This window comes from Ursus arctos, unplaced genomic scaffold (assembly GCF_023065955.2).
Source record: "Ursus arctos isolate Adak ecotype North America unplaced genomic scaffold, UrsArc2.0 scaffold_3, whole genome shotgun sequence".
Taxonomy (NCBI): Eukaryota; Metazoa; Chordata; class Mammalia; order Carnivora; family Ursidae; genus Ursus; species Ursus arctos.
The window spans coordinates 5103976-5125314 of record NW_026622985.1 but is presented as its reverse complement, the minus strand read 5'-3'; the positions used below and the strand labels follow the sequence as shown (position 1 = coordinate 5125314).

The 21339-nt window shown below is 49.0% G+C and overlaps 1 protein-coding gene across 6 annotated transcripts in view; it reads right to left on the bottom strand.

Moving 5' to 3' along the window:
- The window catches only part of COBL (cordon-bleu WH2 repeat protein), a 263831-nt gene that overhangs the window by 13843 nt on the left and 228649 nt on the right, over positions 1-21339 (bottom strand). For all 6 annotated transcript variants that reach the window (XM_044385241.3, XM_044385246.3, XM_048213125.2 and 3 more), the window contains 4 exons: positions 15903-16212; positions 4174-4268; positions 1163-2991; positions 189-308 (listed from right to left, as the gene is read on the bottom strand). In XM_044385241.3, the coding sequence (XP_044241176.2) occupies positions 189-308; positions 1163-2991; positions 4174-4268; positions 15903-16212 (2354 nt within the window). The remainder of the gene's footprint in view (positions 1-188; positions 309-1162; positions 2992-4173; positions 4269-15902; positions 16213-21339) is intronic.

The following is a 21339-nucleotide window of genomic DNA, read 5'->3' as shown; positions in this document are numbered from 1 at the left end:
GTGCCTGGCCCCTCCCATGCAGGGGCTGCCTCTCTGTGCCAGACTCAGTGGTCCAGGGGAACTACTGAGAGGGTGGCTTCACAGACTCTTAGGACACGGGAGGGCTCCCCGGCTTCTGGGGCACCCGCGTGGGGTGCTGCGGGTTCTGGTGTGCGAAGCCCTACCCCCACGGAAGGCCCTTCTCTTACCTTCCGCAGGCTGCAGGCACCGCTGTGCCCTCGGATGGCTGCCAGCAGGGCGGAGCGCTCGCCCGCTGTCTCCGTGTAGCATGGCTTCCTGGGCCCTCCCTCGGACGGGTGTTCTGCAATCTAGAACATTCAGAGTGTCGACACATGTCAGCCGGAAGGAGAAATGCTAAGTAGGACAGCCCCAGAGGAGAAGCACTACCTATCAGGTGAGGGCTCAAGGATGGGTTATACAGCCCCGTGTTCCAGGGAAGAAGGTTCTTCCAGGGAACGGTAGCGAGTTACGACTGCATATTGGCCTTAGAGCATCTAACAAGCAAAGGGTGTGAGTGAGGGCTCCTGGTATGACTGCTGGCTTTCCGCAGCCCGTATGTGCTTTTAAGTCTTGCAGACCTGAATGGGATTCCTGAGCCCCTCGAGCTGGCCGTGTGGCCTCGGGCCAGCTCTCCTGACTGCACTGCCTCAGTTCCTCATCTGTAAAATGGAGCAGATGGCTCCTAATGTGGAGCGTTGGTGCTGAAAGCCTGGCCAGGGAGGGACTGTCCTGAACTGTCCCAATTGTTCCTGAACGACGACAGGATGAGCTGCCAGACGTGACTCTTTACTGACTCACTCCATCGTTCGAGGACCAGTTAGGGAAGATCCACCCACCTCTCAGCTCCCGTGGGCCCAGATGTGGACACTTTATTGTCGATATTGTTCCCCAGGAGAGCCAGGGGCTTAAAGGCAGTGGGCACAGCCGCAAAGACATTAGATTTTTTTGGTGTTTTTTTTTTTTTTTTTTAATCTCGTTTGTGGTTCTAAATACTGTAAGTCAGGGAGACGAAACTCCTGGTAGAAATTAAACCAGAGCATCCAGCTCATTATTCCACTTGCCCCCGCCCAATGCCCACTGAGGATCTGCATGGGGAGCCCCTAAGCGCTGACAGGTGTGGAAGGTGTGCCTAGGCCCTAAAGGCGAGTGTCTGGCCATTCACCTTTCGAAGCTTGTCCTTCCCTCCCGCTGAGTGGATGGCTTCCATGAGAGCACTGTGCAGCGATGTGTCTTTCGGGGCAGGCCTCTGGACCACGGGTCGGAATTTCTTCTTTGGCCCAAAGATGCTGAGACCCTCGGTCTCAGGTCCATCTGCGCACAACAAACTGGGCTTTTCCTCCCGTTCTAGGGGCTCCCGTCCAGCGTGCTTATTCATGCCGGACCCTCTCAGAGGGTAAGGAGGCTCGGTGTGGATGGGGACCCACCTGGAGCCATTCACCAGGGTCCTGCCAGGGGTCTGATCATCTCCTGAGCGGGCAGGCGGGGGATTTGTATTGTCCAGCGTGCATTTGGGGGCAGAGGCTGAGCTGGCCCTGGGGTTACTGATGCTTTGCTTTTCACTGAGGCTTCTAAGTGTCACAGAAACGTGATCCCTCTGGGAAGCTGTGACGGGCCGGACATGGGGACTTCTGTGGACGCCAGCAGGACAGTCCTGAGCAGACAGATTTCCAGAAGGGCTGCTGACCTGCGCTCTGGGCTGGGCTCCTACCGCCAAGGCTTCCCCGTCTGAGTATGGGCTGCGGGCTGTGCCATCTCTGCTAGCGGGAGGTTGTCCCGCCAGCTCTGGCGCTCTGCCTTCCCGGGGCTCCTCGGCACGACCATGCTGCCTCACCACGTCGGTGCGGGCTTTCTGGGGCCCTATCCGCTTGGCAATGGCAGAGGCCACGTACTGACTGGATGTTCTTCTCTGAGGCTTGAGAAATGGGACTTCTATGGTGTTCGCAGCTGGCACTTTCATGGGACAAGGGGCTGCCGTAGGTGGCCGGCTTCCGTCCTCCTGCAAATGTCTCCCCTCTTCTCGGTGGGCAGACTGCTGTGCAGGTGATATCACTTTGGGGTCTGGGAAAGTGAGCTCTGCTCTGAGTCTGCCTTCTTGAGGCTGTGGCTTTGCTGGCATGGCGGGAGTGGGGGTCCTCTTGGCGGAGCCCTCTGTGGGCTGGCCAGAGTGTTTCTCTAGAGAGTTGGACCTCCAGAATTCTTTGACTTTTCCAATGGGTTGGGTTTCCAAGTCGAGGGTGGACGGCGACAGGGCTATGGTCCTGCCCCCGCTCGTGTGGGGACTCACCAGATTCCCCAGCTCGTCGATCTTAATGGCACCTGTGGAGAGCGAGACGCCTCTGTCGTAACACCGCATCTCTGATTTCGGAGGGACAATTTTGTACGTCGTGAGGCCGTATTTAAGTCCGTAACTTCCCCCTGGGTTCTGGCCCCGTTGATACCACGATGGTGGTGCTGAGCCGCTATTCTTACCCTGGTCTTCCTTGTCGCTCACTGGCTGTGAACTCGCCGTCCTGCTGGCCTGCGTCTTCCCACCGAGAGCAGAGCCAGGCACCTCGCTGCTCTGCTTTGCCTCCGGGGTGTGCGTGTGAAACGCAGCAGTGGCGGTCACCTTGGGCTCCACCTTACTCAGGTTCACAGCCTCACAGGGGTTGGACGGGGTGGGTTTGCTTTCTTTCCCGACGTCGTGGGGAGGAGCGGGCGAGCCGGCCACGTCTGCCCTCTTTCCGTGCTGCTGGCTGTGCTCCTCCTGATGAGGGGGTGGGGGCACTCCCTTGCCCGCCATGCCCCCCAGGTCAAAAGAGCCAGCATTGTTGTTCCTATTGAAAAACAACCCCGAATCCACAGGGTCATCTAAAACCTCCCCAATGAAGGTGACCGGGATTGTGTCGGCATCGCACTCGGGCCCGGCGGTGTCCGGCAGGCAGTGAGGGGACACGCCGTTCATGGAGCTGGTCCGCAGGCTGCTGCTGGCCTCAGAGCTCTCTTCCAGTCCTGCAGAGAAGGACAAACACAAGACGCAGATTGGCATCACTGGTATGATTCCCAAGCCAATTACTGCGTGTAATCACACCCTGGCTTTGATTTTCCCGAGGTTATTTTTGGGTAGGTTATTTACATACATTTTAAAGTGCCATCCAGTTTGTCATCTCCATATGCCTGGGGCCCATATCTCAATTCCGATGGCTCGACGGAGGAGCTGTTTGCACAGCCGTGATGTCTCAAGCTAAGGCATTCACGTACGACGTTTTGCCAACATCCTCAGTTTACAAACTAGGTCTGTAAATCTGAGTCCCCTGGAAACGCTGTCTCAGCGCGGACCGCGAAGATGAGTTTTGGGTTTTGACCTTCAACTGACAGAAACACCACAAACCACGTGGGTGATGTGCTCACGCCTTAATTTCTTAGGAAGCAGATGCCTGATTCTGGGCCCCTCAGAATCAGCCCTAAGGGAAGCCACGGCTTATGTGGTCAGAGCCAGAGGGACACAGGACGACCGATTTAGCTTTTTTGCCTGTGTCCAGCACATCTTCTGAGGATAGAAGGCCGACAAGCAAGTAGACTACGGATCAGCTCTGCAGTCTTTCCTCCTGGTTTGTGTTTGAAGGCATGGCCAATATGTAATGTCTGGATTATTGCCACTGCGTGCCTTTGTTTGAGAGATGCCCTGGTTGTCTACTGAGATCATCTGCACCTGTTTTGGCCACTTAGTATCCTCTCCCCAAAACACATCTGTACAAGCTCAAGTGCTCCTCCATAAACGGGGTCATGGTTGAGGGAGCTTGCACTGAACTGCCCTTCGAGATAGGCCAAACGTCAGCAAGCACGGGGAGGAAGTCTTGGTCGGGGAACCTGTTCGCTCGGTCACCCGGTGTTTCCCAAGGTCGTCTGGGGACTGGAGAACTTTTTCTTAATGAGTGTAGAATCCCTAATGCGCAAAATCCGTGCCATCGAGAGCATCTGAGCAGCTTTCGGACGTCTCCACAGCACTGTTGGCAGCCCCGATGGAAAGCAGTCTCCAGAGCTGTGCCCACCTGCCCGCCTCATGCCCAGGCTTGCTTCAGACGGAACTGGGGTCCTCCCACCGAACTTTCCCTCATGGCCAGAAAAAATAACCCCCCCGGAGTCGACCGCCACACAGCGTAATACTGCGGCAGGAGGGAGGGTCACGCTTACCGTCCAGCTCCTCATCCAGTTCCTCAAGGGTTTTCTGGAACTGCCCGGTGAAAAACAGGTCTTCATTGCCACTGGGGGTTATAGCAGCTTCAGGTCTAGGGAAGAACAGAGAGAAAGGAAGGGCATTCATTTCTCTCATTCTTTATTTCTTTACTCTTTTCTGGAAGTACCTGAGGAAGGCACAACGCACAGCCAAGTTCATGCAGTTCTGTACCCATGGGGTCCTGCTGCCCTTGGGGCTGCTGGGACGCAGTTTGTATGTGTGTGTGTGTGTGTGTGGATGCACACACGTGTGTGAGTGGTAGCAACAATTACAATAGCAGGGACAGTGATAACTGCCCCCCCCCCCCGGGCCAAGACTGGATGAAGTACCTCTCAGGGAGGGCCGCCCACTGTCCCTCTCTTCCAGGTGCAGCCTGCACGTGCCAAGCCCCAGATGCAGGGCTTTTGCACAAATTATCTTATTATGAACTTTACAAGCAATTTATAAGACAGGTAATATTCTCGTTGTTTACAGATAGGAAACCAGGTGCTGAGAGACTAAGGGATCCGCCCAAGGTCATGTGGGCTCCAAACCCCAGGGGGAGAGCCGGGCACGTCTGGTGTCCAGAGGCACAATGTGGCCCCCGCCACCTGGACATCTAGGAAGATGTCAACCCGTCTGCTGAGGGGAGCCGGAACTCGCCTTATTTGCGTCACTGGGATAATAGCGTCCACAGGACGTCTGATGCCAAAACAATTTCAACACAGCTTTGCAAGGGCTCTTGTCTCTGTTCTCGTTGCACAGAGAACAGAGACATGTTGAGGGCAATTGTCTATCTTCACTGAAAGCTGAAGGTCTTTTCCGCTGATTGTTAAAATTGAAGACCAATTTCCATCATTGCTAATCAGGCCCAGATAATGATGCATGAAATATGCTTTCCACAATCCTCACTTACGTAGCAAAGTTTGTGTTCTGATAAATGAGTCTTTCTTACTTGGTGGCTGTGTCCTTTTGGGAGCCAGGAAGCGGCTTCCAGATTAGTCTCAGCTAATGTCCTCTGACAAGCCAGACAAAAGGGGCCGGTTGTGTGTGCATGTGGGCCAATTAACAAGGGCCGAAAGGAGCAAAGGCTGCCTTTCCTACTGCTGCTGCTTGAACTGTAATTGAATGCGTTTTATTGAAGTTGTGGTTTTCTCTTTCATGGACCGTGATGGTTTAAATACATTTAATTTACATAGTTAAAAAATATGTGGTAGAGAAAAAAACGCATAGTGCTATATAAAATCGTATTCTGAAACGAAAATGGTACTTTTGTAATGCTTCATCTTCATTTGACATGCTTAAAGCCCAGCTAAACAAAATTCTACATGTACTTTTGCTTCAAAGTACTTGCTTTTACTTCAACGCATGCTAAACCACACCACTCTATGAGAAGAGTGATATTAATGAGACTTAAAAACCAATTTAAAATAAAAATCCCACTAATGCTATTGTTTTATAAATGTTAAGCTAGGAACAAGTCATTGCAAGCTGATGAAATGTGGTGAAGCTGAAACCCTCACACTTGTTGCCACCGGAGAGGAATGGAAACGCACATCGAGAAGCAGAAGCATCGCTTTAACTTTGTAAGAACTTTGGTTCACGAGTCTCCTTTGGTAATTTGCCTTAAGGAAATGATCCTATAGCAAGCAAAACAGAAACACAGCAATGTTCATCGAATTTATGGGAGGAATTTCAAAATATCCAGCAACACTGCATGTTCATTTCAAAGGGCGTTGAAATCAGTCGATAGGATGAACCTGGAATCTATGCAGAGACACAGATCAATGCTTAAGGCAGCCTGTGACGTGAAGAAATGAAGACACACGCACAGAAAGAGGATGATCTAGAAACGGCACATGCCCATGGGCGAGGGGGGTGGGCAGTCAGACAACCACCACCAACCACTGGGATTTGTTGAAATGAATGAACTACAGTGAGTATTTTACTCTTTTTGTCTTGAAGTATGCTCATTTTGGTACAAAACAGCTTGAACGGTAGGCAATTTTTTATATATTTCTAAAGATTTTGTTTATTTATTTATCTGAGAGAGAGAGAGAGTGGGGGGAGGGGCAGAGGGAGAGGGAGAATCCCAAGCAGACTCCACACTGAGAGTGAAACCCCACGTGGGGCTCGATCCCAGGACCCTGAGATCATGACCTGAGCTGAAATCAAGAGTTGGACACTTCATGGACTGAGCCACCCAGGCACCCAGAGAGGCAATATTTTAAATGGCCAAATTTAAAACAATCCTTTGGGCTCTTTCTGACCATGAATGAGAACTCTGTTTTGCAAAGTAGTTCACATTTTTGTGATATGATGCATGATACACACAGTATATTGTGTTTATAATTTTATTTTGTTATCAGTGCCTAACAATCCCAGTGAGCGGCTGCCAGCCTGACCACCATAAAGGGTGGCAGAGACAAGGCCTTCATGTGAGCTCCTCATCATCTTCATCACAGCCAGACCCAAGACTCAGCTGACCCCTAAAAAGCCATCAGTAGCCAAACCCCAAGGGCTCAAGGCTCCTCAGCTGTTCCCCACCCCTCCGCAGTCCAAGCCTTCTTGCTCAAGTCTGGGGACCCTACACTGAGTCCGATCCCTCCTGTCTGCTTCTGCTGTCTTGCACCCCCTTTCCTCCGCCTGCCTCAGCGATACCACACAGATTCCCCAGATGCTGTCACTCGGTCCCATGCCACCTCTACCCTCCTTGCACCTCACGTGGCTCTCTGGCCAGATCCTTCAATGTGGACCTGGTTCCTTGCCTGCCCAAGGAGATGGAGTGGGCATGTGATGGGAGCTACTGGCCTGGGAAGGAGGGTCTGTCCAACGTTGCTCTCCAGGCTGCTGACCCCTGCATCTATAGGCCTGGAGACCACTTTGTTCCTGCTGCTGGCTCCTCTGGTGATGCCATGCAGGGGTCCCTGTGCTCAGGGCCCTGGGCTTCTCACGAATGGAGTTTCTGGCAAAAGCCAAAGCCAACGTCAATGCATCTATTTTGCTGGCCAATGTAAAATTGCACGAGGGAGAGATTGAGTGGTATCTTCTTTTTCCTTACTCACCTACAGCTATCTACTTGTCCCCAAAGAGTTAGTCATGGATTGTAACTATTCCTCTGTCACTGCAAAAACCAGTCCGAAGCACTTCGTCCCTGAGCCTGGAGGTCAGCGTTCTATGGGCTTAGCAGGAGAGCCCGAGAATGCGTCCCTGGAGTGAGAGCTGGCAAGAAGCGTCTGCTTCTCTGTAGCTGGAGGTAAACGCGCACAGATGTTCCTCTCCCGGGCACCTTCTGCACCCCCTACATACACCCCAGTCTTTAGATAGGGTTCGTGCTGACAGTCTGTTTTGGCCTAAGACCAAGAAAAACGAAGAGCAAACAAACTCAGAGCAGACATGCTGATACCGGGTTGTACACGCTGAATAAACATGACCAGCAGCATTTTCTCACACTGAGTGTGGCCGCAGAGATCACAGCTTGCAGCCACTGCTGCGTCCAGTGTGACGGACGAGGGGCAGGGGGCGAGGGCATCAGGGTGACCAAGCCCCCCACCCAGCTCACAGCATGGCCTTGCCAGCTTCCGGCAAAAGGACACATAGGAGCAGTCATGTCAAATCAGGCCTCGGATAAATAGGTTTTGGTTTTTTGTTGTCATTTTATATGAGAAAGAAAAAAGAGGGTGGGCTGATTCTGACCCATTCAAGCCTGTGAGGTCATTTCTCTCTCTCTCTTCTAAGATTTTATTTATTTATTTGAGAGAAAGAAAGCAGGAGCAGGGGGAGGGGCAGAGGGAGAGGGAGAAGCAGACTCCCCAATGAGCAGGGAGCCCGATGCGGGGCTCGATCCCAGGACCCCGGGATTGTAACCTGAGCCAAAGGCAGACATTTAACTGGCTGAGCCACCCAGGTGCTCTGGTCATTTCTCTTTCTGATGTAGCTAAACGAGTTTCTTTAAGTAATTTATCCAATGGCAGAATTAAAAAAAAAAAAAAAGAAGTCTGAGGGGGAAAAATGTTCTTTTCAGGTAGTGATTCAATTTGCTGAGGACAACCAAACTGACTCATGCATTTTCAGAACAATTACTTGATAAACAAAAGGCAAGAAACTTGGGAAAATCTACAGTTGATGACAGTCATATATGTTCAACTTTACATCCCATTTACAAGCGCTCCTGTATTTAAGGCATTTCGAGTTCTAGAATCACTGTGTCCCCTAAAAATAGGAACCACACGTATAATTTAAAATCTTGTGGCCAAAAAAAAAAATAGGAGAAATAGGTGAGATTAATTTTAATTAAGTACTTTAACTTTGCTTTTATTACATCTTAATTGGTATACCTCATTTAACCCAATACTTAAGCGTCCTTATATAATATGGTGTATTATATTATGCCACTTAATATTATCATCATTATGTATCATTTTGTAATTAACATGAAGAGCTCTTTTCTTCACCCCAAAGACTATGTCTTCTACACTCACAGCACACCTGCATTTGGGTCAGCTGCCTGGCAAGGGCTCAGCAGCCGAACACGGACAGAGCTCTGGTGTGGAGCAATACCGTTCTGCGAGCTCTGGAGTTGTATGTATGTATGTATGTATGTATGTATGTATGTGTGTGTGTATGTGTATGTATGTATGTATTTTTGGAGTGGTTTTTAAATGCTCCTTTGCAAATGTAGTTATAAAGTATCTGGGTTCCAGGATGTATTAAATGTTTCTAAGGTTCTCACAAAGTTCTAGGGTTCTCAAGGTGTGAGATGCTTCTAAGTGCTGCTGGTCACAGAGTTCCTGTGGTTATAGAGTCCTGGGGCCCCTAGGCCGGCACCAGCTAGTAGAAAGGAAGGACCCTGTCTCTTCCAGCCCCTCCGCTGCCCCTCACACCCTCAGTTCCTCGACCTGACCAGAAACTCATGCCTTACAGACCCCTGCAGGTCTCACTTCTAATGTCCTCATGCCTACCATCTGCTGTCAAGTGGGGCTGAGACAGACTTGGGGACGGCCAGGCAGAGGATGGTGGGTGAGGGAGGATGGCAGGCAAGACAGGGGGGCTCCCTTCTCCTGAAGGGGCTGCACCTTCCGACCTTTGTGGCTCTAACCCTGCTTTCAGTGGGGTCCTACCATTAACGAACACAGCCTGAAATCCACTTATCCGACCTCTCATCTATCCCTGCTGCTGCACCAACGTTTCCCAAAGGCACCCCAGAATTTCAAGTCCCATGATGTTGGTACTCTGATAGATACATTGTCTGGTCACAGCAAAACTGCCTTCAGGATTCAAAGGCTTAGAAATAACACATGATCCATTGCGATGCTCCCCAGGTGTGCAGGAGGCGAAGTCCTCTCTGTTTTTTCCCCTTATCACACACATATGTACATAGACACATTTAGTTTCTTTCCAAAGGTGCTATAAACTTGAAAGAGGCAGAGGATCAGAGCTAGATACAGAGTATCCAAATCAATCACGTTTCTCTCCTTCCTCAGGCAGTTGTGAATACTAACCTCCAGGGCAACTAACAATACCAGCTGTCAGGTTTTGAAGGCTGCCAATAGTCAGGCACTAAGCGGGGGAGAGGTCCTGCATCTCTCCGTGTGCTAAGGAAATTGATACACGGTCGGGTCACTGGCCCGAGGGCGTAGTCACCCTTAGTGAGCAGGTACGACCCCAGGCAGTCTGATTCTGGACTTTTTACTCTTCACATGGAGTTGTTCTTTAAGTTTTAGGAATATTGGCCCAAGCCATATACAAAGGGAAGATGCATCTGGCAGGAGTTGTTTAAACAAACGTAGGTCCCAGTGGTATGACTCCTGCCCCGGGCAGAGCTGTGCACGGGCCACTCCCAGGTGTCCCCACAATAAGGGGCAGTCATCACATGTGCCTCTGTGCTGTTCCTGGGCTCGTGGGCTGAATTCTTCGTTGAGCTTTTTTACTGGCTGCGCTGAGTCTAGAGGAAAACGCTGGGAATGTGTTGTCCCAAGTTTGCGTTGAGCGCACAGACTTATTTTGCAACGAAAAATTATAATTGGATCCAACCGAATGACTTGATGGAAAACATATCATTTGCAGATCACAGCACAGAAACGGTCTTCCAATTATTACTAAGCACTCACACTTGCTCCTCTTAGAAAACCCATATTTATTCTTGTGACTCTTCAATTCAAAACCCTGGCTCCAAGGGCATTCGGTGGAGCCCAGCCAATGGTGTCACTGAAGGGGTGGCGGCTATAGCAGCCAGAGTGAAGCCTCTAAATCAGCTGCAGGGAACAGAGCCCTGAACTTTGCTCCCGGGCTGAAGAGTTTCAGAAGGACGCTTTCAGCTAAGGCCAACCCCACAGGAGCCCTGGAGGAAACTGCACTTGGCCTCCAATTTGTCATGTGGGACCCGAGGCAACCCTAGCCAAAGCCGTTCAGATGGCTTTGGTGTGCAGAGAAAGGAGGAACAGCCAAGCAAACAGGGGCCTAACTCCATAGGGCTTATGAACTTGGGTCTTTTCACTCAGATCACAGTGGGTCTTGCACTGTTCCCAATAGCACTCCATGAATACCTGAGTAACGGAGGGCTGGGAAAAGGATAGGGTCCTCTGGCAAAGCAGAAAACCACATACGCTCCCTGTCTTACTGGGGACTGGCCCCAGAGAGCCGATGCTACAAGCTGATGGTGTCTGAGACTACAGGCGATGGCTTTGCCAGCTCTCAGAATGCACCCTCCAGCCCAGGGAGACCCAGCCTGGACAGGCACTGCAGAGGGGGCCTTCTGCTTCACCCTAGCCTCCAGGACCTGGCATTCAGAGGATGGACTGGTCTCATTGCCATGGCCATGCCCGGATCATGGCTGTTGGCCACACGAGAAGAGCATCCTCTCTTCCCTGCAGAAACTAGGTATCAGAATCACGCAGGGCAGAGCCAGGAGGCAGGATCAGGGACCAGCAGGAGGCACTGAGAACCATCTCTTTGGGAGGGAGGGGAGGCATGCACTTCAGGGGCACATGCGAAGTGTGCCTGTCCACCCCCCATGCCCACCCCAGGACGTCAGATACGTCAGGAAACCTACTCTGCCTTACTGTTTCTCTCAATCCCCCTTGAGCGCAGGTGCTCCTGTGCAGTGCTCTGTCCAGGCGGCCGAGCTGAAGGCCACAGCTCCGTGAACAGCGGTGGGTTCTGCTCTTGCACAATTTCAGCTTGACCTGGGGCTGCCAACCCCCCAGCCTAGGTTCTCATCCCACTGAACTTGACCCTGGGCTGCTCTGGACCCCTGAAATCAGCATGGCTTGCCATAATTCTGCAGACTTGACCTCTGGCCTAGTGTCTGTAGGCCTCCCCCACCCCTGCCCTGAGTGTGGCCCCACCCCATCCTGACCCCTCCAGCCTTTCCTGCCTTTTTGCTGCTCATGCTCTCAGTGCGTCCGAGGCTGCAGACAGGACCACAGAGCCTGCCTCTGGAACGCACCACGTTCATTCAGCGAGATGTATTCTCTCCATATCCATGAAACAGAAGTGTGTATTTGTAAGGGCTTTCAGTGTGACAGTGTGGATGGTGGAAGGCATAGAACAGCATTTCAAAAACAGTGCTTCACAGAGCCTTATGCCAGGAACATTCAGAGGCAGAACAGAGGGGTGCTCTTGAAACAGGCTGCTTTCCTGCAGAATTTGTAAGAGACTTTCATAATTCATGAAGAGGAGGCTATAAGGAGTCCCCACACGTATCTGTGAAGATATTTTTCAAGGAGACACTGAGAAACTATAACGCTATTCCAAAGCTGGAAGAGACGCAGGCAGAGGAGGAAGGGCCAGGGCGCCCCTTAAATACTCAGTGGAGTGCACATCTGGGAGCCGGTCTGGCCCAGCATGCAGATGTGTTTGGTTTGGCTCTGAATGTCTGACTTGGTTGCCAACATTTTAAACTTGGGACACCTCACATAAGAATTTGGGTTCTGGCTTCTCTTCAAAAGCCGGCCAGGCTGGGTCTGCGATCCCTCTGGGTGAGTCTGGAAGGGGGGTGCAAGGCTGCTTTCTCGAGAGGAGACTGAGCTTTCAGGGCTGCTCTCTGTGGCCGCTCACGCTGATTATCTGCCTGGCCCCCGTGAGCCTTTGAGTTGGCAACCCCAGCTTAATACCTGCTTCTCCATCACCCTGAACTTGATGGAAAATCATACATTTGAAAATAAATATGTGATACCCCACACCACAGTCTCCAAGTTGGTCTAACTTGTCAGTGGGGAGAACTCCTGTAAAAGAAACTTCTCAGGTGTTCCTGGACTCAATACGGATGTGGGGGGCGTTGCCCCATGTACAATGACAAGCATTTCTCTGACTCCAGCAGGAGGTCCAAGAATTCAACTCATTTCTGACACTATGGACCCAGAGACACCATCCGACCAGTCCCACCGGCCTCCTCCCTACCCCGCACTTGAGACACCAGCCTCGTGCTTCTGATCAACCGCTACAGAATCCTTACATTCAATTAATTTGCCAGGATGACTCACAGAATTCAGAAAAATGCTTGGGTTGGCCAGTTTATTAAAGGATATCAAAAGGGATACGAATCAACAGCCAGAAAAAAGAGATGCATAAGGAGAGGTGGGGGAAGGATCTTCCGTGCTTCTCCAGGAGCCACTCTCCCCAACCTGCGCGTGCTCACCACCCGGAAGCTCTCCAATGCAGTCCTTTTGGGGTTTTATGGAGGCTTCATAGCATCATCACAATTGACTAAGTCCCTGGCCATTGGCTATTTTTACCTCCAACCCTTTTCCCCTCCCAGGAAGGTCAGGGAGTGGAGCTGAAAGTTCTACCTTTCAGTCACTTGGTTGGCTCCCCTGGCAACCAGCCCCCATCCAAAGGTGCTTTCCAAAAGGCATCTCATTAACATACAAAAGACCTTTATCATTCTCAACACTCAGGAAATTCCAAGGTTTTTGGGAGCTGTGAGCCAGAAACTGTGGATGAAGACCAAATATTTATGAGGTATACGTTTTGGTCATTTGAATGACCAAATAGATATTTCTTATGAATCACAATATTGCACTAACTATGGTCATTCCATGAAAAGTTGTAGGCAGAGGGTGGAGCCCAACCCTGTGGCAGATAGTGGAACAGCACACACAGGGCTGGGGGGCTCAGAGGCTATCTGCATCCTTCTTGGACTGCTGGGCTGTTGGAAGCCCAGAGAATTCATGGTGACCCTTTCCTAAACTCACAGTAGTAGTTTTGACAATATGTCCTATTTGATAGCCAGGCAATGTGTACTGAGCCATGCACACCGGGCATTTATAGGCTTACAGCACCTATAGAGTAAGTAGGAGGCGTTATCTGTGCATGCATAAGCACCCCACAAGGCTCTGCAAAGTCATTAGGACTCACAAAGACCAGGCAGCCACTTAGTGCTGGGGGACCCACTGTGGGTCTGTCAGAGCCCCCTCACTCCCCACCATGCTATTTTCAAATTCCATGGCGTCCCAGAGATGAGGGCAGAAAAACATGCCCTACTCACTGCTGGTATAAAGCATCAAGTTCCAAAGACTCCATGATTATCCTGGCTGTGGCCACAGGCAACATTAACTCTCATATTTGGATAGAAGTCAGCAAGATTTTACATCAGGGGTCAATGCCAGCAAAACCAACGATGACTAACATGAGCATCCCTAGGGGCCAGAATTAAACGTGTCTGATTAGCTTCAGATGTAGAGCTTGGGGTATGCAATCTCCATGCAAACTCACAGAACAGACCTGGGGATTGCTGTAGAAAGTGACTTTTTTTTTAATGTTTAATGGACTAAGAAGGAACTGTCATAATTTTTCTCTGCTCTCATAGATGCAAGCAGCACAGGCTAACACACCTTGTGTGTGTGTTGGGGGTGAGCGGGAGGAAGGGAGCAATTGGTTCCTTCTAATTTCCTGTCAAATGAAATACAAACTTGGCCTTGAAATGGTCCTTAAGATTGACGAGCTATACGTTAAAATTATTAGAGAGTGTAATTAACAAATGGGCAAATGCTCGTGATAAATCCTTAGGTAAAAATAAATCAAAATAAATTATTACTGACACTACAATTACATTAACCAGGTAAAGATTTGTGTGTTCATATGGACAAAGTGGGAACAAAATATGAAAAATACAAAGGCATTTGCTTATTTTGGTGATCAACCTGTGAATTTTTTGGAATCATTCTACTTTTTGTTAATATTTCCATAACATTGTTTGTGTGACTGGCTCTTAAAATTATCGACAGGGTGAAAAAAATTGATGGGCCGCGGAGAATTAACCTCCTTTTTAGAAGAACAAAGAAAGGGGCAATGGCAATGGGGGGTTGGGACAATGTCAGACAGGTAAGTCGGCACTATGGGGCAGAGTGCTGGGGGCATACATGGAATCCAAAGTGGAGCTAGGAGTCAGTGGGAGAAAATAGATTTCCTTCTTCACATCACACCCGAAAATAAACCCAGGTAGCTGAGAAGCCCAAATGTGAGAAAGCGACACTAAACTTTTATAAAAAATTCAGATAATCTTTAGTCCTTCGGGGCATGAGAACGGTCTCTTAAATATGCAAAGATCATACACATTCAGGAGAAAAGGGACAAATTCAAGAATATTAAAATTAAAAAGCAATTTTTACTCAACAAGAGAAAACAAAGTTACATTCAAGGCATAGTCTTAAAGACTCTTTGTTTAGTAAGAACTGATTTACAGATTAAGAAGAAATTACTGAATTTTTTAAAAAAAGTAACATCCATTTTCTTTTGTATTTGTTTTGTTTTTAAAGGGCAGTCTATGGGGGCACCTGGGTAGCTCAGTGGGGTACATGTCCGATTCTTGATTTTGGCGCAGGTCATGATCTCAGGGTCATGGGTTCAAGCCCTGAGTCAGGCTCCATGCTGGGCGTGGAGCCTGCTTAAGATTCTCTGTCTGCCTCTCCCTCCGTCCCTCTCCCCACTCTTGTGCATGCTCTTTCTTTTGTCTCTCAAAATAAAAAAATTAAAAAAAAAGTTTAAAAAGGGCAGTCAATAGAAAGGCAAGTCATGCAAGAAGAAAATCAAAGTGGTAATACACATATGACGACATGCTCATTCTTACTAATCAGACAACTGTATATTGAAAAGCACGTGAAGTGCCATCAGACAACTGTACGAGTGGAAAAGTAGAGGTGTACTGATCACAGATGTGATGCAGGTGTGGACAGCAGGCCGTTAGAGACCACTGGAGGGCCTGTAAACCAGACAATCATTTTGGAGAGCAATTCGTCAACAGTCCATAGTTGAGGATGAATTTTTCTGAATGTCTAATAATTGCTCCTTTAGAAAGCTCTCTATGTGTAAACAGAGACATATGTACAACTTCCTCATTGTTTCCCGTGGCGTGGAAAACCAGTATAACCTAACTGCCCATTAATTAAAAGGTAGAAAAACAAATGAACTCATAAGACACGTATCATCATGGTTCGATCTTAAAAACACGATGTTGAGTGAGAAAGGGCACTGAGCATATGGTACCATTCATATAAAAGGAAAAACAAACAAGCCAATCTTAGGTATTACTTATAATCACCTTCATGTCTAGAAAGCCTGAAGACATGGTGTGGCTAGTGAACCCCCACATAGGGAAGTGGCAACTTTGGAGGGCACCTGCCACACGTTGGATGGGTTACCGTGAACCAAAGACCTTCTTCCCCGAGGCTAGGTTGGGACCTCCCTCTCCAGCTGTCCCCTGACTCACCTCGGATGCCAGTTCCCAGAGCCGTTCCTCTCCCACGTGGGGCTCTTGTGGGGACCCAGTTCTGGGGTTCCAGCCAGGTCCTGGTCACTGCCGTCCTCCTGGTCTGTGGCCCACTTATCTTTGGATTTCATGCTGTCGTGTTGGGAATCCAGGGAGATGATGTCTGAGGGGGAGCTCACCACGCCAGAGTCTTCAGTCGTGTCTTCTGATGCAAAACAGCTGCTGACAGACACTGTCTCCTCGGCCTCAGACAGCACCGGTGGGACCCTGTCTGTGCCGCAGGGACTGCTGGGGCCCAGGGGCAGGCTTACTGGACAAGACACGGCAAGGACAGGTCAGCCAGCACGTTTCTACACCAACCTGCCTGACTCACCAGGAAGCTGGAATTCAGGGCGCTAGGAATCAAGCAAGACCCGTTCCAACCCAACACTCCCTCCAGAAACATTTTAACTTGAAGGGAGTCGTAGGCCTATATGTGATCAAGAGCAAAACTTTCGCTCAAAAATCACATTACAAATCAGACTTTTGGGTTTTTATCACGTATCTATGAGCAACCACATTTAAAAATTCAGACAAATGACATGGTGAATGCAGTTTTTTCCAGCCTGACCCTTGGTTTCATTGAAGTTGTTTTAAAAGTGAGTTCTTTAAAAAAAAAATCATTTCCAAATATAAACAGACTTAGAAATAGCTAATACTGTTTGGGAACTTCTGACAAATGTTCGGTATGAACATCTGAAATCTGGCCTAAAGTATTAACGGCACGGGCGTTTGGCTCCCCCTTCATTTTGATTTTATTTATTTTTCCCCCTTCATTTTTACATGTGAGACAGGACGATCTGGTCCAAAGAAGAGGTGATCTTGGAGGATCACCTCCAAGAAAAATTAAAAAGAACCAGAACAAAAATGTGTTTGGTGGAGGCCCTCTGGCCCCCTGAGCACTAAGTGAGGTTTACTGCTGCAGAAAGAACGAGATGCAGAGATCTGCAATGATCAGAGCCAGAGTTCCATCAAACTTAAACATTCATGACGGGGGAAGGGTGTAGCCATTTGGCACACATACCAAGCCAGCTCTTTGGAGATAGATACATTAAGCATGTAAGTCTGAGTGAGCTTCCAGGCTCTCTGAGGTCACTGAACGCTCCATGCCCAGAGGAGGACAGGAGTACAGATTTCAAACTTCAGTAGCTCAGCCCTGCTGGACCAGGAAGTAAGGACTATGTTGTGTTGGAGTTTCAGTGTATTTTGTTTTATTTATTTATCTATTTAGTATTTTAATTTTTTTTTTTTTTGTATTTTTTTTCAAAACCATTCGTCCAATACATAGCCGCTGGATGTCTAATGTGAATACAGGCCATAGGCGTTCCCGGCGCTCACTGCACATAATAGTGCACTGAGAGTCAAAGGCCAGCAGCATCCCTGTCCTCATCCTCGCCATGGCTTTAACGGGACAGCAGACTGGCAACATAGAATTAACGAGCCCAAAAAAGCACCGAGGAGAACATTCTTTCAGGGGTTGGCTTATTTGAGGTCCCGAACGATAAAATAAACAAAAGAACAAAAATTAAAAAAATAGACATTTCACAACTGAGCTCAACAGTATAAAGACAAGAACACAAAGGAGGAATTGTTTAGAGAAGCAGAAATGCACAAGGCAATGTGTCCGAATGCAGTGAACGCTTTTAACAATGCCCGCCTTCCTGCGGCGTTCTTCCTGGCTTTTGTTGCCAGGCCCTTAATGAGAGGGTGAATATGGAGAAGAAACAGTGCCTCCGGGCCAGTACAGCCAGACCTTTCCTGCCGAGGGCTTGCTGATGAGCTGTGGCACCTCGGACGGCTGCCGGCCACTCTGCCCACACAGCCGGTGACTCCGCCCCACGATGTCGTTGTGGGGACCCCACTCAGGGGCTCCGCTGCACAGCCATCAACGGCAGCCCAGACGGCCAAGCCAGGCCCTTGTTTCCGGCCTTCCCTTTTGTCACTGTCGCTGAACAAGTAGGGCAATTAAATTCACACTTTTTCTTCTATGTGGTGTAGGACGCCGTGAAAGAGCATGGAGGTTTCAGGTCACAGAGGCCTGCGTTTGAATCCTAGTAGAGCAGCTGAATGGTGGCCAGGGCAGGGGTCGGACCCCTCTGTCTCAGTTTTGTCTGGGAGGTGGGCTCATGGGCCACCACAGGACTGTGGGGAGGGCTCAATGTGTTGCCGGTCCAAGGTGCAGTGGCCCTGGTGTGTCCCTACAGCTGGGGGGTGGGGGGGTGGGGGGTGTGTGCCAAGATGGGAAGGGCCCTGTGATTGGACCTAGGACATGGATTTCCAGTCCAAGACTCTTGGCAATCTGGGGACACATGGTTTATGAGGGGACAGTCACATACACAAGAGCCCGACGATGCCATATGCTAATACCAATGCTATGTGCGTTTGCACAGGTCGAGTGTGGATGGCTGGTCAGAGAGAGGTGTCAGCACACTGCAGGAGTACCAAATAGGTGCTCCGTCCAGCCCTGGCCCCGCTCTTCCCATCCCAGCTGTCACCTCTCAAGTGTGAAGTAAACCCACCGGGTCTGCTCCCTGAAGCTGACCTCTCGACGGGTCCCACCTGCAGCTCGGATGCTCTCCTGACACACACAAGCCCTGGAAACTCAGAAAGCATCCTTGGCTGATGGGGACTCCAAGCCCACCGCACCCCCTTTCCCTCCAGTTATGAGATCCAGAATGCTGGTCTGGGCTTGCTTTACATCCTTCAGAGTTTTGAGGAAAAGAAAAAGTTGAAAGTCAGTGCTCTAAATTAAGCCAACTGCAAACCTAAATTGACAAGGTGTGAGAAGTCTATATTGAGCGTGTACGTGTGAAACCATTTTCACAATATACAGTAAAGACTGCAGTTACCAGAGCTCCCCTCTTGCCCAGGTGAGCCCTCCACTTCTCACGGATCACCTTCCAGGGCCTGGGTAATTGCATCCTTGAACCTACTAGACAGGTATTCAGTGAGGCACCCCCTACCATGCACCATATGGGGGGCCAGGGAGCCCGTGCTGGGCAGGAGTGGGTAAGGGCGTCCCCGCTTTCAGGAGGGCAGTCACACAGGCATCGGGAGGACGAGTGCATAAATGCCCGGGAAGAAGGAATGGGAGCAATGCCACGTGCAGCAGGTGGTGGGGATGTGTTGGCGAGGGCGGGAGGACAGAATGATGGCAGTGATGTGGGCACCCAGCCCAGGGGAGGCCAAGGAGAGAGCAGCACGTGCAAGGGCTCAGACTCCTGCGAGCGACTGCCTGCCACGCCCCTGCGGGAGCTGTCAAAGATGGCACCAATTTGGAGATAGGAAGGAACATTCTTGTGAGGCTCCAACCTGGCTTGGTGTGGTTTTCATGTCTGTCCTCAGTCAGCTCTGTCAGTCTGAGAGTCTTTGCTTGGAATCAGCTATCCTCACCTCACTCGCCCTGCCTCGACTTCACGTCTGTCCTCCGCTGGGCCGGTTTCTGCTATTAACCCTGTGAGCTGTAACATGTTTTGACAATTTCTGAATAAGATAATGGTGCAGGAGACTTGTTTTTTTCTTTATTGATAAACAGAAACCCAAAACATAAAAGCTTGCAGCTGCTTTGGCTGTCACGAGATTGGGGCCCTGCAGACCCTTCTCAGTGCCCCTCACCTCCGTCACTCAGCCCCTGGTTCTGTGAAGCCAGTGGTCCAGGGACCCCAGCCTGAAATCCAGAGGCAGCTGGATCGAGAGCCGGAATCCCACATTGAGGTCCAATTCGACTCTGAACTTGGAACAGCCTTTCTTTCCCCTTTCTATAAAATAAGTGGGTTCTGATGAGCTCTAAAATCCCTTCTAGATACAGAGTACTATCATTCTCTGAAATCCCAAATCAAAATGTAAGATGTAAACATTCTTCGGACAATTGACTGGTGACTAACTAGGAATCGTAAAAGGAATACGACATTGTCGATATCCCTTCTGCTATCTTCTGTCAGCCCTAAAAGTGCAGCTCATGATTTTTGAGTTAATTAATTCTCTGGCAAGTTTGCTCTTCTCTTAAGGCGTGAACACCCTTTTGGAGCTAAAAAGTAATGGCACGATTTTTGCAAATGTGAAAAACACTTAATTTGTCATTAGAAGAAGCCTGATACAAATTTGTGATTAAGTTCTCGTCCAAATGAACAGCCACAGAACCCAAATAAGGAACACTAACCCTTTCATTGTCCTCCACCTTAGTTTTATACTCTCATGATTCAAATGCCATTCAATCTAAATGAGCGCTTCAGGAAATTTCTCTAGCTAAGATGCAAGGAAGAAAATGCTAACTTCAGGCTCCCAATTCCTCAAGGTGAACACCATTGTGTTCTGTTCCATACTAGTTTCATTGAGTTTTTCACCAAAGAAAGTCACCAAAGAAAATTTCAAACACTAAATATAAGGATCTTCCAAGGACTTCTGTAACAGATTTAGTTTTGAGTGATTTGATTAAATGCAAATGAAAGCTCGTGTATCCTATGATATTGCTTACTTGCTGGTCATTACCAAGGGAGACTTCCCAAGGGTCACTTCCATCACATTGATAAGGACCAGAGAAGAAGTCTCACAGGATTCTTCCCCATCTCATACTGATGCCTACGGTTTTGGCACGCCATTCATAGCCAATAAGCAATGCTCATCCTTCAGCTCTATCTACTGTGATTTAGTTCCCTATGTTCTAGTTACTGGGAATAAAAGGAAAAATAAGGGAGCCACCAGCAAAGTGCTCCGAACCAGTGGTCCAAACTGATAATCAGTGCATGTCAGTAATTTTTGTCGTATACATTCCCCCAAAATTTTGAACCACTATATATTTCTAACATCTTTAATTGACACCTGAAATTTTCCATCATGAGTTCAATGTAATTTCTGCTGCATTGTAAATATTAATACTTTTAAAAATGTTTTTTTCTTTTTTTTTTTTTAGAGAGTGTGAGAGAGAGCATGGGTGGGTTGGGGGGAGGGGCAGAGGGAGAAGGAGAGAGAATCTCAACCCGGCTCCATGCTCAGCGCAGAGCCTGATGCAGGGCTTTATCTCATGACCCTGAGATAATGACCTGAGTCGAAATCAAGAGTCGGACACTTAGAGCTGTCTGAGCCACTCGGGCGCCCCAAAATTGTTTCCATTTTAAAATGTAATCAAAGGAATCTGAACATGACAGTATTTTGACGTCCAGAAGCCCCCATGTAACAAGGAGTGAGCAAATTCTCTTAACAGGCCATGTTTCAGAATGTCTCATTTTTCTGGACCTGATTTCTGTTCCACAATGCCACAGCATCTCGTGTTATCTGAACTACTTTACACTTGAGAGTTGTTTTTTATTAATCAGATTTCTTTGTATAAAATATGTATATAAATTAATTGTTATTTCCTCTCACCATAACGTGGCAGTGTTAAATTCTTTCTTGACATGGA